The following is a 13,807-nucleotide window of genomic DNA, read 5'->3' on the forward strand; positions in this document are numbered from 1 at the left end:
GTGATTCTTCTTTGCTTTTTGTAACTCACTTAATTCATCTTCTTTATATTTAATCTTCCACAATTTATTGATATGTATAATATGTACTTTCTTTGTATTCATTTTGATGTATGTATCATGTTTTGTTTTTTTTGTGCTGTTGAGGGAACTTATGAGAGTGAAAACTTTGACTAGCGTTATAGAGATGCTTTCATGATTGATTATGACAGATCTGGTCCATGCACGCATTTTATTTTTCAGTCATGATTTTAAATACCTGCTCTTGAAGTGAGTGTACCTACAGTACTCTGAAAATTCAAACATTATTTTTCTACTGTAAAAAACTATAGACAAAAAAAATTAGACAATGTATGAGGAAAAAAATCATAAAATAAAAACATTCACTGTGTCTTCACAGCATGTCAAATGTGCCTTTACTTACTGACTTGTGACTTCTTTATGTGCTCCAAAAGATGATGAGGTCGTGGATATTTATTCATTAATATGATGCTGTTGTTCAACATATGGAAGCAGGACAGCGTCTGAAAGAAAAGATAATGCTGATGTTCAGTCAGTTCCTGCCATTTCAGTTTGTTGTTTCAAGAATAAGACTTTCTCTGATCTGAACACATTAGTACAGAATCAAAAATGACACTAAAATAGGAGAGGCAAGAGCACCCAACTGTTCTTAAGATGGAAATCACAAGTGTAGGATGAATGTATGCTGTTGCTGAGTGACTTAGTACTTCACAAACAAAGAAATCTATTAAAATCTTACATTTTGGAAATGTAGTATCTCAGAGAATTTGATCTGAGAGACTTATAGAATCAAAAATCCCTGTAGACGTTCTGCCCGAGCACAAAGACTTGTTTGATAGAATTTAACTTGTTAATGTAATCACCAGAGACCTATTTTGCTTTTAGTAGTTCTATTACTCTTATGGAGAAATCCTTTCCGTAATCTCATAAAACTAGAGTATTATATTAACTTATGACTAATATTAATTTTAATTCATATTTCATGTTCTAGCATGTTTACTGTATTTTTTAAAGCACCATCTGTACTGGTGAGAATTACATTTTACAGCATTGTCTATATGCAAATAACAGTGGCATTACAAAAAATGGAAATTATGAGAATAATATAAATCTAAAATAAAACAAACGAAACATGAAAATCAAAAAACTATAACCCCTTAAATAGTAGTACTCAGTCTATTCCTTAACTTTAGTATTAGTGAGAAAAGACAAGCATATTCATTAGCTATGACACATATTGGACTTGTATTAAAGTTTTAAGAATAATTTTCTAAATGGAAAAAAGTTTGAACTGTATTTCATTTCACTTTTAGGAAAAATTTTAAATCAAGATGTTTCTTTAAAAAATATACTAATGTACTTATCTTACCATGTTTGCATGTGTGCACACACACACACACACACACACACACACACACACACACACACACACACACACACACACACACACACACACACACACACACACACACACACACACACACACACACACACACACATTGAGGTGAAGAGTGTCAGTTAAGGAGTTGTGAGCTGTGTGGTGACCTGAACAACTAAGGTGTTTTCAATTCTATTCTTTTCTATTCTATTCTCAAACATTTACTTTTTCTTTTTGAAAGGCCAGACTTATAATGTAAAAAGGTGACCTTGACCATAACTACATTTCTGTAGTTTGTTACAATCCAAATTGTGTGAAAATGTGTCACACATTTAATGACTTATTATTATATTAATATCACTTGGACGTTTTATCTCCATAGAAGTGAATGCACGAGAGGCGCAGTCAGTCCTCATCCAATATGGCGGCAAAGCTCATACGTTACCGACAGCAGGCAGCGTCAGTCAATAAAGCCTCTACTGTCGTTATTTGAAAGCTCTAAAAACAGCAACTTTGGAATGGAAACGTATCAGTGTCATCCCCCATTTAAAAACAAGGTATCATACAGTACCTTTTGTGGGGGATTGACTTTTATCTCTCACCTCTCCGCTCTTCACACGTTGTCGTTGTTCATTTACGACACTGTCGTAAATCCTACACCTACACGCTCCATGGAAACAAGTTCCCAGTTGGACTTTTGTTTACACTCTTGGGTAAGTTAGTTTTCTCCACCACTAACTTTTCCGAATACTTTGCACCGTTTTGTTTACTTTAATCAACCCTGGTACCGTCTTCCAGTCGTAAAGTGTCACTTTAACAGCGACGCTGCGCATTGCTGCTAACGTTAGCTTAGCCTGTGGCTGATGTGGGACTGACGGTGGCCGGAGCTCCTGGAGCGATTAATGCCGGTACAGTTTGTCATTTGATGTGATGTTCTGATAGGGAGCCAACAGCTACGGGCAGCTGGGACAGGGGGATGTGGAGGATCAGTCCATGCCTCGGCTCTCTGACAGCTCGGCTCTGCAGAACCGGGCGATCCGGGCGATCAACGGCGGCGGAGGACACACCGCGGTGATCACCGGTACGGTCGTGTGTGTATGCCCCAAAACAAACTGTCAATAATCCTCTCTGCCCATTTTATGCTTATCGTGTGTACGTGACTCCTTCGTCAATCATCTGGCGCCTCCTTCTGGAGACAAACAGATTACCGTAGTTTTTCAAAATGTAATTTGTGTTTTCCGCTCCATGCTGTGTTGATTAAAGAAGCCCAGGTCATGATCATTGTTTCTTGAAAATAGATTATTTCCTCGCCGCACTGGACCCGCGACCCCATCCGAATTAAGCAGTTAAGAAGAGGCATGGATACAGTGTTGATAAACACCTTGAAATGGCTCTTGAATGCTCCAACTGTAACTTGATGAATCTAGTATGAAGAATAAAGTCACTTCTGGATGTACAAAGAAGTTCAAGTCACTTCAAGCAAAGTGTGCCTGTACCTTATCTCAATGGCACATCGATGGGTGTCGACACAAGAAACAGTTGCCACATCAAATTATATAACATTTTCTTGCAGCTTGTCACACATGAAAAACACAAACTCTTGTGGAGGTGCTTCTTCAAGAAACTTATACCTCATATTAGAATGTTGAAAGAGGTGAAAGCTACTGTTCCTGCTCTGTCTGTCAAGCATTTGAATTTCTCCGGTTTTTTTGAATGATGATGAATGCTGTTGTACACTTTGAACAGAGTGAAGCCCACAAACATAAACTAAGGTTGCAAGGTCATCAGCTCTCAATCTGATGACATTTTTGTCTCCTTTTTGAAGTATTCAGTTTATAAAATTTGTGCCAGGCTAAAGCTTTACATTTTTGTGTTTGACAGAGACTGGAGAAGTGTTTGTGTGTGGTCAGAATCACAAAGGCCAGCTGGGACTCGGCCACAGTACTGACATCTTAGTATTTCAACTCTGCCCTGTGCCGAATAGCAGAATCACAAATGTTGCCTGTGGTTGGGATTTTACTCTCTTTCTCAGTGGTGAGCAATTTCTAATACTCGGAAGTATTTATTTTTTCCTTATCCTTAAAGTTGATTGTTCATGACAGGAAATTCAAATGGTATTATCGTGTTTTACTTACAGAATATTTTCTTTTCTCATTTTAATATCCCATGAACAGATTGTGGTCAGTTACTGGCATGTGGATCAAATGCATTTGGTCAACTGGGTGTTGGACAGACAGTCACACACTCTGCAGAGCTGCTCGTTGTGGAGGTGAACACAATTTTCTTGAACCTGCTTCATTAGTGTCGAGCTTGTTTCAACCAACTCCCACCTGGTCAGTTTCATCAGATTGAACAAAGCACTTGTAACCTTTTGTTTTGTTTTGTTTTGTGGGTTTTTTTTTTCCAGAGTCTAAAGAAGCCAATAGTGAGTGTAGCAGCAGGACTGAGACATTCACTTGCTGTTACTGGTAAGGTAGCACCATCAACTGTCCACATTGCCAGGTTTCATTTTACTTTTAATAAAACAATGAATATCTTGCCTCTGGCTTTCAGACTCTGGCACCGTTTATCAGTGGGGGTTGGGTCTTTTCAGTCATGCTAAAAGAGCTCTCAGTCCACACCCTGTTCCACCACATCTCAGCTCGAAGGAGCCTTCACTGGTACCGGGTAAGTTAAGTTGGCATCTATATGTATATGTATATGTATTTGTATATGTTTGTCTTTTTTTCTTATATTTGTGGTTATTTATAGTGTGTTTATGTTGCAGGCCTGGATCGCAGGATATCACGTTTCGTAACGGCAGGCTCATCTCACTGTGCGTGCCTTACAGGTATGAAAGTCGCTGTACAGAATGTTACCTTTGATAGACATGGCTTGCACCTTTTTCTTTACAGATATAAAGATGTTCGCAGTTGATTTCAAAGCAAATACTGTGACTACGTTGCATGTTAGAGAAGCAACATGATTGGCGGAGGCTATATTCTTCTAACAGACCCATTATGTGTTTGTTCTTGTTTTCCGTAGGGAGCTTTTACATGTGTTGTAGTGACTTGTCTTCAACATCATGTTCATAAATCAATCTGACATCCTTTCTGTCCTCTTAATTAGTTGACCAGGGCTCCTCAATTGCTTTTCTGCTGCTGCCTCTGCAGTATAAAGAGTAATGGTCCTCCTGTCCTGTCCTCTGTGTGTGCGTGTGCAGGAGATGGTGATTTGTTCCTGTGGGGAAGCAACAAGCATGGTCAGCTGGCCACCACGGAGCCCTTTCTTCCAGCTCCCACTGTCCTGAGACGACCTGTGATGGACGGAGAGAAAGTCAATAATGTGTGGAGTGGCTGGACACACATTGTTGCTCAAACAGGTGTGCAGACACTGTAACGCACATCATACATGCTGCGGTTACCGCTATTTAGTGGGATTTAAGGGACAGTTGCTCTGTCTGAATAGGTTGTAATTTCCTTCAGAGAGCGGCAGGGTGTTCACATGGGGCAGAGGAGATTATGGACAGCTGGGCCAACGGGCATCAACAAGTACGGACTCGAAGCAGCAGTCAGCAGGCCCTGTAGCAGACGGTGGCAGCTTGAAGGTTTGCATACCTGCTGAGGTTAAAGAGCTCTGTGGAGCCACACAGGTAGGACATCTGTGTTTCCACCTATTTGTAAACAGCTAAATTATGTTACAGTTATATGTCTGCATGGTGGGAATCTGCATCTCCTTGGTTGGCCAAATATAAACAATGGAAAAATAAGTTTTGGGAGCGCTATGTATTTCTTTTTAATTTAATGTAGGATACAATTTTAAATACTTCCATTGACTGAACATTACACAGACAAGCACATGTTATAATAGTTACCATAATAGAACTCCTGCAACCCTATTCCTTTGCTCTCCTTCTTTAGTCCATTAATCTGAATTTAAAATCAGTCCTATGTACTCCAGTTTTTAAATATTGTGTGAAGCAGTGTGTGACTTCTTTATGAAAAGTACTACTAAAACAAACTACTAATTTAGAGTATTTAAAAAGAGGATACATACTTTATGATGCCTGAAGTTTATTTGAACAGAACTTGTCATTTTGATGCATTCAAACTATTCCTGCACTGTATGAAAATAAATGTTTGTTGTATACCAAAATAATATCTCTATATAATCAAATATACAAATTCAGAATGATTTCTCAGTTTACTCAACATGGTTTATTATGCTTAAAATGGCCATTTCTTTCATGTGTTTTATCGTTTTAAACAAAAAAACAAAACGTAGCCTCACAAATATACTGGGATAACAACCATTTTGTCTGAAGATGTGAATGCTGCTCTGACATCTGCTCCCTCTCTATGTGACCGTATCCAGGCAGCCTCTGTTTTTGATCACATCTTCTATTTTTTTTTTTTTTTTTTCATAAATATGGACACCGACTTCTTGTTGAGGTCTGTGAGACACCAGCAGGAGGCAGCACACAACCAAAAACAGAGCTCAGTCTCATTGAGCATGAAATGATCCACAGTGCCCCTGGAGAGAAGGTTCCTAATGAGCAGCATCACAATAGCGAGTGTGCACACGCACTCTGCCATTATTATCCAGAAGCAAGACGACCATTTCCATTGAGTAAAGGCTGTGCTTCCTTCTCCCTTGGGGACAGTTACGTGAGAGTATCACGGGACTGCAGCAGTTAACCTGCAGTCTAAACGGCAACTCTATTGTAGGAAATCGTTGCCAATTACGTGAATGTCAGGGACGAGCAAAGGTAGGGGGCCGGATCATTCTCCGTCTGCGCACAGATCACTGCCGCAACACTGACGCACGTCAAAGCGTTGTCACTTCTATGTGTAAAGGCAAGATGAATTAGTGTCGTGGGCCGTAAATCTCTCTCAGCCCACCTCATAGTATGAGTTCATGGAGGAACTGCTGAGTAAATATTTATTCAGTACGTTGCTGGAAAAAGTAATTACAGTATGTCAGTGGTCCGGCAATCAGTAGGGCTGATTCTTTTCACGGCTTGTCACAGGTGTGCGCTCCAACAAAGCAATTCAAACTGCACCGGGAAGCAAATATTGTTTGAGCAATGAAGGGCTGCCTATTTAAAGCTGCATCCAAAGGGTTTTGTTTCAAGATCAATAATTAACTAGCATTTCAATAAGTTCTCTCCATTCCTGCCCTGTTAGGCAGGGAAAGGGAGAGGGAGCAAATCATTAAACTGTGAAAGGTTTAGCTCAACAAAGGCGGGGTTTACATTTACTCCTCTATTTCCCCTGGAGTTGGGTTTCCTCCTTCCTCCTGTTTCTGTGTGTAATTAATTTACAGACAAAATACTTACCAACGGTTTGGTTGTACAAACGTTTGAAGGATGGAAATTGCCAACGTTATCTGCATTGTAGTTCTTCCTTGAAATGTGTAATGTTTCTCATGCATATGTTGAGATGACAGTTCCCACAGTTGAGCTTTAAATTTTGTGTGCGCCTCGGTTATTTATACATATTTTTGAAATCTTCTTCTCTACAGATAAGTTGTGGATCTGAGCATAACCTTGCCATTGTGGGTGAGTGTCATACCAATGTGATCGTAACTAATTGTCACACTGTAAATGTCATACACAAATAAACAAGGAATACCATTGAAGGAAATGATTTTAATGAGACACTGAACAGAAAGTTAAAACTTTATGAGACGTGCTCTCCGGCCTGACATGACTCCAACTACAAAGAGGAAAAGAGAATACACAAAGGTGGGACTAAACTATTTCACCCGAGTCTTTTCCTTTGTACTAAAGGATCAGAAAGCGACTGATACTATGTTAAATTCAAATATGAGTATGAAAAATTAATCTTGGTGATACTGTTGAGGATTTCTGAGGTCAGCCTATCGCTCTGTGGCTGACATCAAAATGTAATTATAGCACGGATAGATGAGTATCATTTACAAAAGCAATTATGCGAAATAGGCCTGTATAAAAGGAGCCAAATCAACCACGCAATTACAAGCATGTTTTTCCTGTCAGATGTTTGAAAGGAAATCTCCTCATACGCCTCCCAAAAAGAAAGCTAAGCAGAAACACTGTAGCTGTGCACATACCAGCGAAAACTAAACAACAAAAATATCTTTTTGATTCCCTGGAATTAAAGAGATTTTAAAAGTGCTTTTATTCTTGCTCTGCCTAAAGTCCTATACTTTCTTATTGTCGCCAAATAACTGTACAAACATTTGGAAGTAAGATCTTTGGCATTAAATTTTGAACACTGGCCCAGTTTCTTTTTTTCTTGTTTTTTTGTTTTTTTTTTAACATCAGCATGAATATAGATATCGCAGATCAACACTGAAATAAAAGCTCAGCATTCCATTGTTTTTACATGCTTTCAAGACACATTTTGACCATCTGACTTAAGGGTCACGGACATGCTATTATAATTAAGAAATTATAATGATTGTCCATCACACCGCCAATTCTTTCAAGACGTGGTTGTCACTGGGGAAGAAAAGTTAGTGGCTGAGAAAAGGGAATCAGTAAAGAAAGAGCTCATGTGAGCCTCAAACATTTTGCTCCTCCACCAAGATCTCCTCAGTTCCTCCTCCTGTCTGCAGCGTGGTGGCAGGAGCAGTGAAATAGCAAAACGGGATTGGAAGCAGAGACCTGAGTGCGGCTATTTCTGGTGCTGAAGTAGGTCAGGCGGAAAGGAACGGAGAGCATTGCACGCTGCTCATGATATCTGTTGCCTCCACAGCCCTTGCCCATTCGCACCTGAGGCAGGGTTCCTCATATTTGAAATTCATCACTGGTGGTCAGTAGTGGGAGATGGGCCAAAGACTCTGTGGGCACAGCTCATCCAATCTGAGGAAAGATGTGTTTATGTGAACATTTTTCACTTGGTGGGGACTGTAGCAGCACAAAAACTTCAGGTTAGATCTCACTTTAAGTTGTACTTGTGGAACGATGCTAGTCATGCCATTATTTAAAAGAAGAAAGAAAAAAAAAATCCAACCCCCGCACATTGTGTCCCTCTGTGGTGTCATTAATTAGGTGTGAAATTTGAACTTGTCAAGTGGTGAAGAAACAATTGCAGGATTTGTTTACAAAAGACATGTATTTTTGGTTTGCTTTTCTGGATTCATCTCCATTTGGTGTGCAGAATATTGTGAAGGCACTTGGTCGCCATGGAAACACTGATGTGCACTACTCCAGTCAGTGAGTCCATGAAATACAGCAGAGCACCAAAATAAGAATTTCTTACAGACAAAATGTCACTATTGAATGACTTTCACAGTTAAAACGGAGTCAAACACTTTGAGAAAATACACTTCAGGTTTAAATATATGCAGTGTATTACGAACAAGGCTACGTGTGTGTCTTTAATGCGTGTGCCTGATCTGGCAGACTGTCACATTGACATAAGCTGCTGGCATGATATCCTGGTCTGTTACCTTCTGAAAACATATGCGCGTGTCTGTTCTCGAATCCCAACGTGACATTCAGAGACTGACAGTGAAAAGACGGAAGACAAAGGAACCCCTTGATGAAATAAATGAAACGATGGCATGAAAGGCACACGACTGCAGGACAGGGAAAGCTTGACGATGTGTTACCCTTGAGAAAGCAAGCTCGCTTCTGTTGCCATGGCAATGGAGCCTATTAGGTAACTGTGTTGCCATGGCACGTGTCTCCGCGGTGATGCAGACCTGACCACACCCACCAACAAGCTCCCCAGCTGTGAAGGGCCGGGATTCTTCATTATTGGTCAACTGTCAACGTTGGGAACAGATTGTGTGTGTGCGGGTGCGATTACGATGGCATGTTTCTATTTTTTTCTTCTTTGTTTTTGTGCCCATCTCTCCATTTTTTATTTTTTTTAATCTAGGCTGTTAATTTTAGCCTCCAACCTTTCAGCGCAGCAGCCCTAACGCTCTCCTTCCAGCCTCACTGACCCCTGACCCTTCTTCTTTTCAGGAGGCTGTCTCCTCTCGTGGGGCTGGAATGAACACGGCATGTGTGGAGACAGTTTACAGACAGACGTCTTCCAGCCACAGCTCGTGTCTGGTCTGAGACCTCTCCTCATCGGCTGTGGAGCCGGACACTCCTTGGCAGTGAGCACCGTGACAACAGGCTCAGGATTAAACTGAATAAAGCAGAGCAGTGACTTTGATTCAGTGTGGCAATCAGACACTATGAAATAAGAAATAATGATTATTTGAAGGATCAACATATTTCTGTTTCCTTGTGATCAAGTATCCTAAACTGTGTCCAGTCACTTTTGCCTTCAAAAGAAGATCATCCAGGCTGCTTGAACAGACTGTATTTGTCATAAATATTGTATGTATTGTTGGACCCAGGCTGAGTTATGCTGCATGTGCCAGAGGTCATCATTTCTCCGGCCAGCACGTTACTTTGATGGACATGATAAGGGCAATTGATATGGCTGTACCAATGGCTGCAGGTTCAACTATGATGTTTGTCTTCCTGGATGAAGCTGTTAGAAATTGTGTGAGGGATGGGCTGGACTCCTGCTACAGCTCTATCTTCACATGTCAGCAGTTTTATTGCTGTGATCTTGGGTGTCAGGAGGCAGTCAATCTCTGTGCGTCGCACTGAAAATCTGACATCTTATGATTTACCCTTTACACATACAAATTTCACCTGTCCATCTCTTTATATTCTTTCCAGTGTGTGTCACTTTCTTTAATGTGCTTTCATACTTCATTAATGCATAATGAAAGGGGACTCCTCTCGTGGGTGACCCAGCCTACATATTTATAAGTGGTGTACAGCCGCAGTGCAGTACCTGCGGACTGGTTGCAACTATAAAGCTCTGGCTTTGGTCGAAGACCATGTCAAGACTAATGAAAGCTCATGGTTTATTATTGTTGTACTTAATTCAAGAGTTTCATTATTTTATTACTGTGGTTTATGCAAATCAAATGTGGGAAAACAAATGCTGAAATTCTATGCTTGGTAAATTAAAGAGGTTTTACCTTGATTATTTTGGAACAAAATAAATAAACCAACACTCATTGAAAAATTGATTTCTGTGATTTTTATTTGTTTATCACTATTTATTGTACAAGTCTGAACTCGGTTGGTCAAAAAAGACACAAAAAACTCCCTAAACAACAAACCAATAAAAACGATCACTGAACACCTTATTGAGAGAACTAATCACAAAATGCATGGTGTTCAAAACACACACTCTGTAAATCTGACTAAATGGCACACAATAGTTGCCTCTTAGTTGCATTATTGAGTCCGTTTCAAGATAGTACCTGCGGTTATCTTTTATTTCATCTGTGTTGAACAATGACAAGCACACTGTCCCCCCTTTTGTGATCAGCTCTGTTGGCAGAATTATATCTGCGTCACCTGACTGCATGCAGATCTCAGCAAGTTGTTGGCAGTGTGTTTGCAGTTGTTTGGTAAAAAAGTTGGTCCCTTCTCACTAACTTTTCCACACAAACAATCTGGATCTGTAACTTTTACTCAGTTGTCATTTGTCTTAATTAGTTTTGCTCATCGCTAGCTTTTAGAAGCTGATCCCGGTGGGGGTCCTTCCAGTGTTCATATGCTTGAATACTGAGCTTCATCATTTTGTCAGTGGCTGGTGGCTGATGGCTAATTTAACATAACATGTACATTGGTTTAGAATGTAGCTCAAGCTATACTCCTGAATGTAACAAGAATTTGCATAACAGAGGCACTTGTCCAGTATGATAATTATAATGATTTGGCATTAGTTTGTATGACATACTAATATACCAATTTACATGTGCACATAAACCAAAGAATCCAATTACAAATGATTGTCAAACTATTACTTCTGTTCAACAGAATAATGTCCTAACTAATATGGATTTATGTATTTGATCTATAAACTGTCTTTGTAGAAACAAAGTATAGCAACTTGTAAAGATGTATTAACAATCAATAATGATGACTATTATTCCTCTTTCAATATCCTGAATTTTATCTACATTAATAACCAATTTTAAACGGCACAACTTGCGATAGTAATGAAGCAATAATAAGGTTAGAGTGGTCTTTTCTGAAGATGGACCCCTTTTCCATTATTATTATAATTATAATAATAATAATTAGTAGTAGTAGTAGTAGTATTATAATTAGGAGTATTATTATTATCATTATGAGTATTAGTATTATTGTGGAAATTATCTATGTAATGCATGAAAACATACCAAAGTAATGTCAAAAGTTCACTGGTGCAAAACTGTGCAAAAAGTCTACAAAAAACGTGACCATGACAGTGCAAAGTTATCGATCTGTTTCCAACTGGTAAGTGTGGCTGACAAGTGGCAAGTTGGTTTTTTTTTGTTGTTGTTGTTTTTTTTTTGTTTGTTTCTTTTTTTTTTGCTGGAGAGGATGTGTATAGAGTCGGAGCAACATTTTTTTTCCTTTCAACAGAAGAAGCACACAGATATTTGATGATCACTCAAAACATTGGTACACACAACTTCAGCACACAAAAAAAGCATATTTACAGCACTGGCACACACCAAAAATAGGCACACAAATTACAACACAGTAACCAGTCACAGATACTGAGCTACATAAGGCTTGACAACAAAACTTCCTCAGTGCTACATCTATGCTGAGTTTGTGATGTACAGGTTGTCACTGTCACACCCATTTAAAAATGCTAAGTATACACACAACAATGCTACAGCGCTATCAGGTGGGTGATGGGCCATTATGGGTCATACACATAGTGGTTGGTACACCATGGTTCATAACACAAACTGACTCTGTTGGTTGTCTGCTCCGGTGCTGTCGTTGGTTCTCTATAAACATATAAAAAAAACAATAACAAAAATAAATTATTACACAAATTATGTGAACGGTGGAAATGATGGCGGTGATGGGGGGTAAAGAGGCAAAATGAGACTAGCTTGAAGAGTAAAGAAAATGTGCTCCATTAGTTCCTCATGGTAAACTTTGGGTTTACCATGTAATTCCCATGCTTAGCCAAGGCGTCAGACACCGATGTATTGTCTGTGTGCAGATGTTGGACTCTGAGTTGGTTAATCAAACATGCCCGATCATGCTGTTTCGTACAGGTTGATGTACAGTATATCAGTCATTGTCATGCGGTTGTAAACTTTGCATCATGCTCTCACAGTCAACTCGTTCTCTAACGTTCTCTTTGACCCAGACACAGGTACACATAGGGTCAAACAGCAGTTGAAAACACTAGCCATGAGCTAGTGGGAAAGGAAAGATGTATGTATGCAGTGCTGTTGAAAAAAAACCGGAGTCTAAACACTCATTGTATATAAAATTTATTACATGCAAGGACTTATATTTACATATTTTATTTCAATACTTTTTTTGTTGCATAAATGTAAAATACATGCATTTACCTTTCCCCAAGTAGACCCACAACACTATAGCTTAGTGTACTTGTTTTTTTTTCCACTTGAATTGCATGAGCATATAATTCACCTGCATCTCTTCACATCAAATCTATACAAGTTTTTTTTTCCTTAAATATATAACGACCATTAATTACCACAAGAGACATGACTCAAAATGTAAAACTGTTCACTGAGAATCAAAACAAAACATAAGAGATGACTTGCTATAATTACTATATCTTTTTTTTTCTAAAAATCAACATTTCTGAAATTTGTTAAAGTGCCCTGAAAACCTTGTGCATAATTATTGGGTTAAGATCAATCCATGTAACAGTAACAGTATTGATATTTTAGATCAATAGACATACATACTGCAGGATTCATCGTGACATCTCATGTTGATCCTATGTCGTTATAGTTTGGCTCTGGAAAGTTGCTTGGTCCCCCTTCATAATATTTTGTGCTTTATTATACAAAAATCTGAGGTTGGTGTTTCTTTTCTTTTTCTTTGTGCTGTATGTCACTACATCTAAATGTTAAACTGTACTACATGTTCAGTGGCGGATCAATAATTAAGAGGGATTTTATTTTCCTCAAATATGACTAAGGATTCAAGGGTGGTGCAAAACATTCAAGGTGCCCATTTTAAAATAAAGTGTCTGTTACACTGTTCTGAGCATGGTATAAAGTGTAAGAATGCTACACTAGAAGAACTTCTGTAATGTTGTGTCAGTATATTCCTCGCTTTTACTTTGCCTCACCAGATATGAAGGCACCATATTTCATAATTCATGAGTTCTTAATTTAGCAGCACAGCAGTAAAAGAAGTTGCTGCAGACTATTTAAACAGCTTAAAAACTACCAGTAAATATATTTGTATAAAAACTATTTATGCTCATAACAGCATCGGTTGGCTTTATAATTCTTCAAGTTGAATCAATTTTGGGTTGGAGGCCCCAGTCAAATAATAGCAAGAAAATAAATATATGAATTTGGGGAAAGGCAAAAAATGGTGGCTACATAAACATCTCTGCTGTGACCAAGTCTCTGGTAAAGCTG

General features: G+C 38.9%; 1 protein-coding gene across 2 annotated transcripts; it reads left to right on the top strand.

Annotated features, from left to right (window-relative positions):
• The first annotated feature begins 2,061 nt into the window (after positions 1-2,061).
• sergef (secretion regulating guanine nucleotide exchange factor) lies at positions 2,062-10,404 on the top strand. 2 transcript variants are annotated; one of them, XM_080505436.1, is made up of 11 exons: positions 2,062-2,109; positions 2,339-2,477; positions 3,278-3,430; positions 3,571-3,665; positions 3,804-3,864; positions 3,950-4,063; positions 4,164-4,226; positions 4,599-4,757; positions 4,861-5,027; positions 6,899-6,935; positions 9,336-10,404. In XM_080505436.1, exons 1-11 carry the CDS (start codon positions 2,068-2,070, stop codon positions 9,506-9,508), a joined length of 1,203 nt encoding a protein of 400 aa, XP_080361562.1. In that variant the 5' UTR covers positions 2,062-2,067; the 3' UTR covers positions 9,509-10,404. The 2 variants fall into 2 exon arrangements, with proteins under 2 accessions (XP_080361562.1, XP_080361563.1); XM_080505437.1 differs by lacking the exon at positions 6,899-6,935.
• The last annotated feature ends 3,403 nt before the right edge of the window (positions 10,405-13,807 follow it).

Source organism: Blennius ocellaris, assembly GCF_963422515.1.
Source record: "Blennius ocellaris genome assembly, chromosome: 11".
In the NCBI taxonomy this organism is placed as follows: domain Eukaryota; kingdom Metazoa; phylum Chordata; class Actinopteri; order Blenniiformes; family Blenniidae; genus Blennius; species Blennius ocellaris.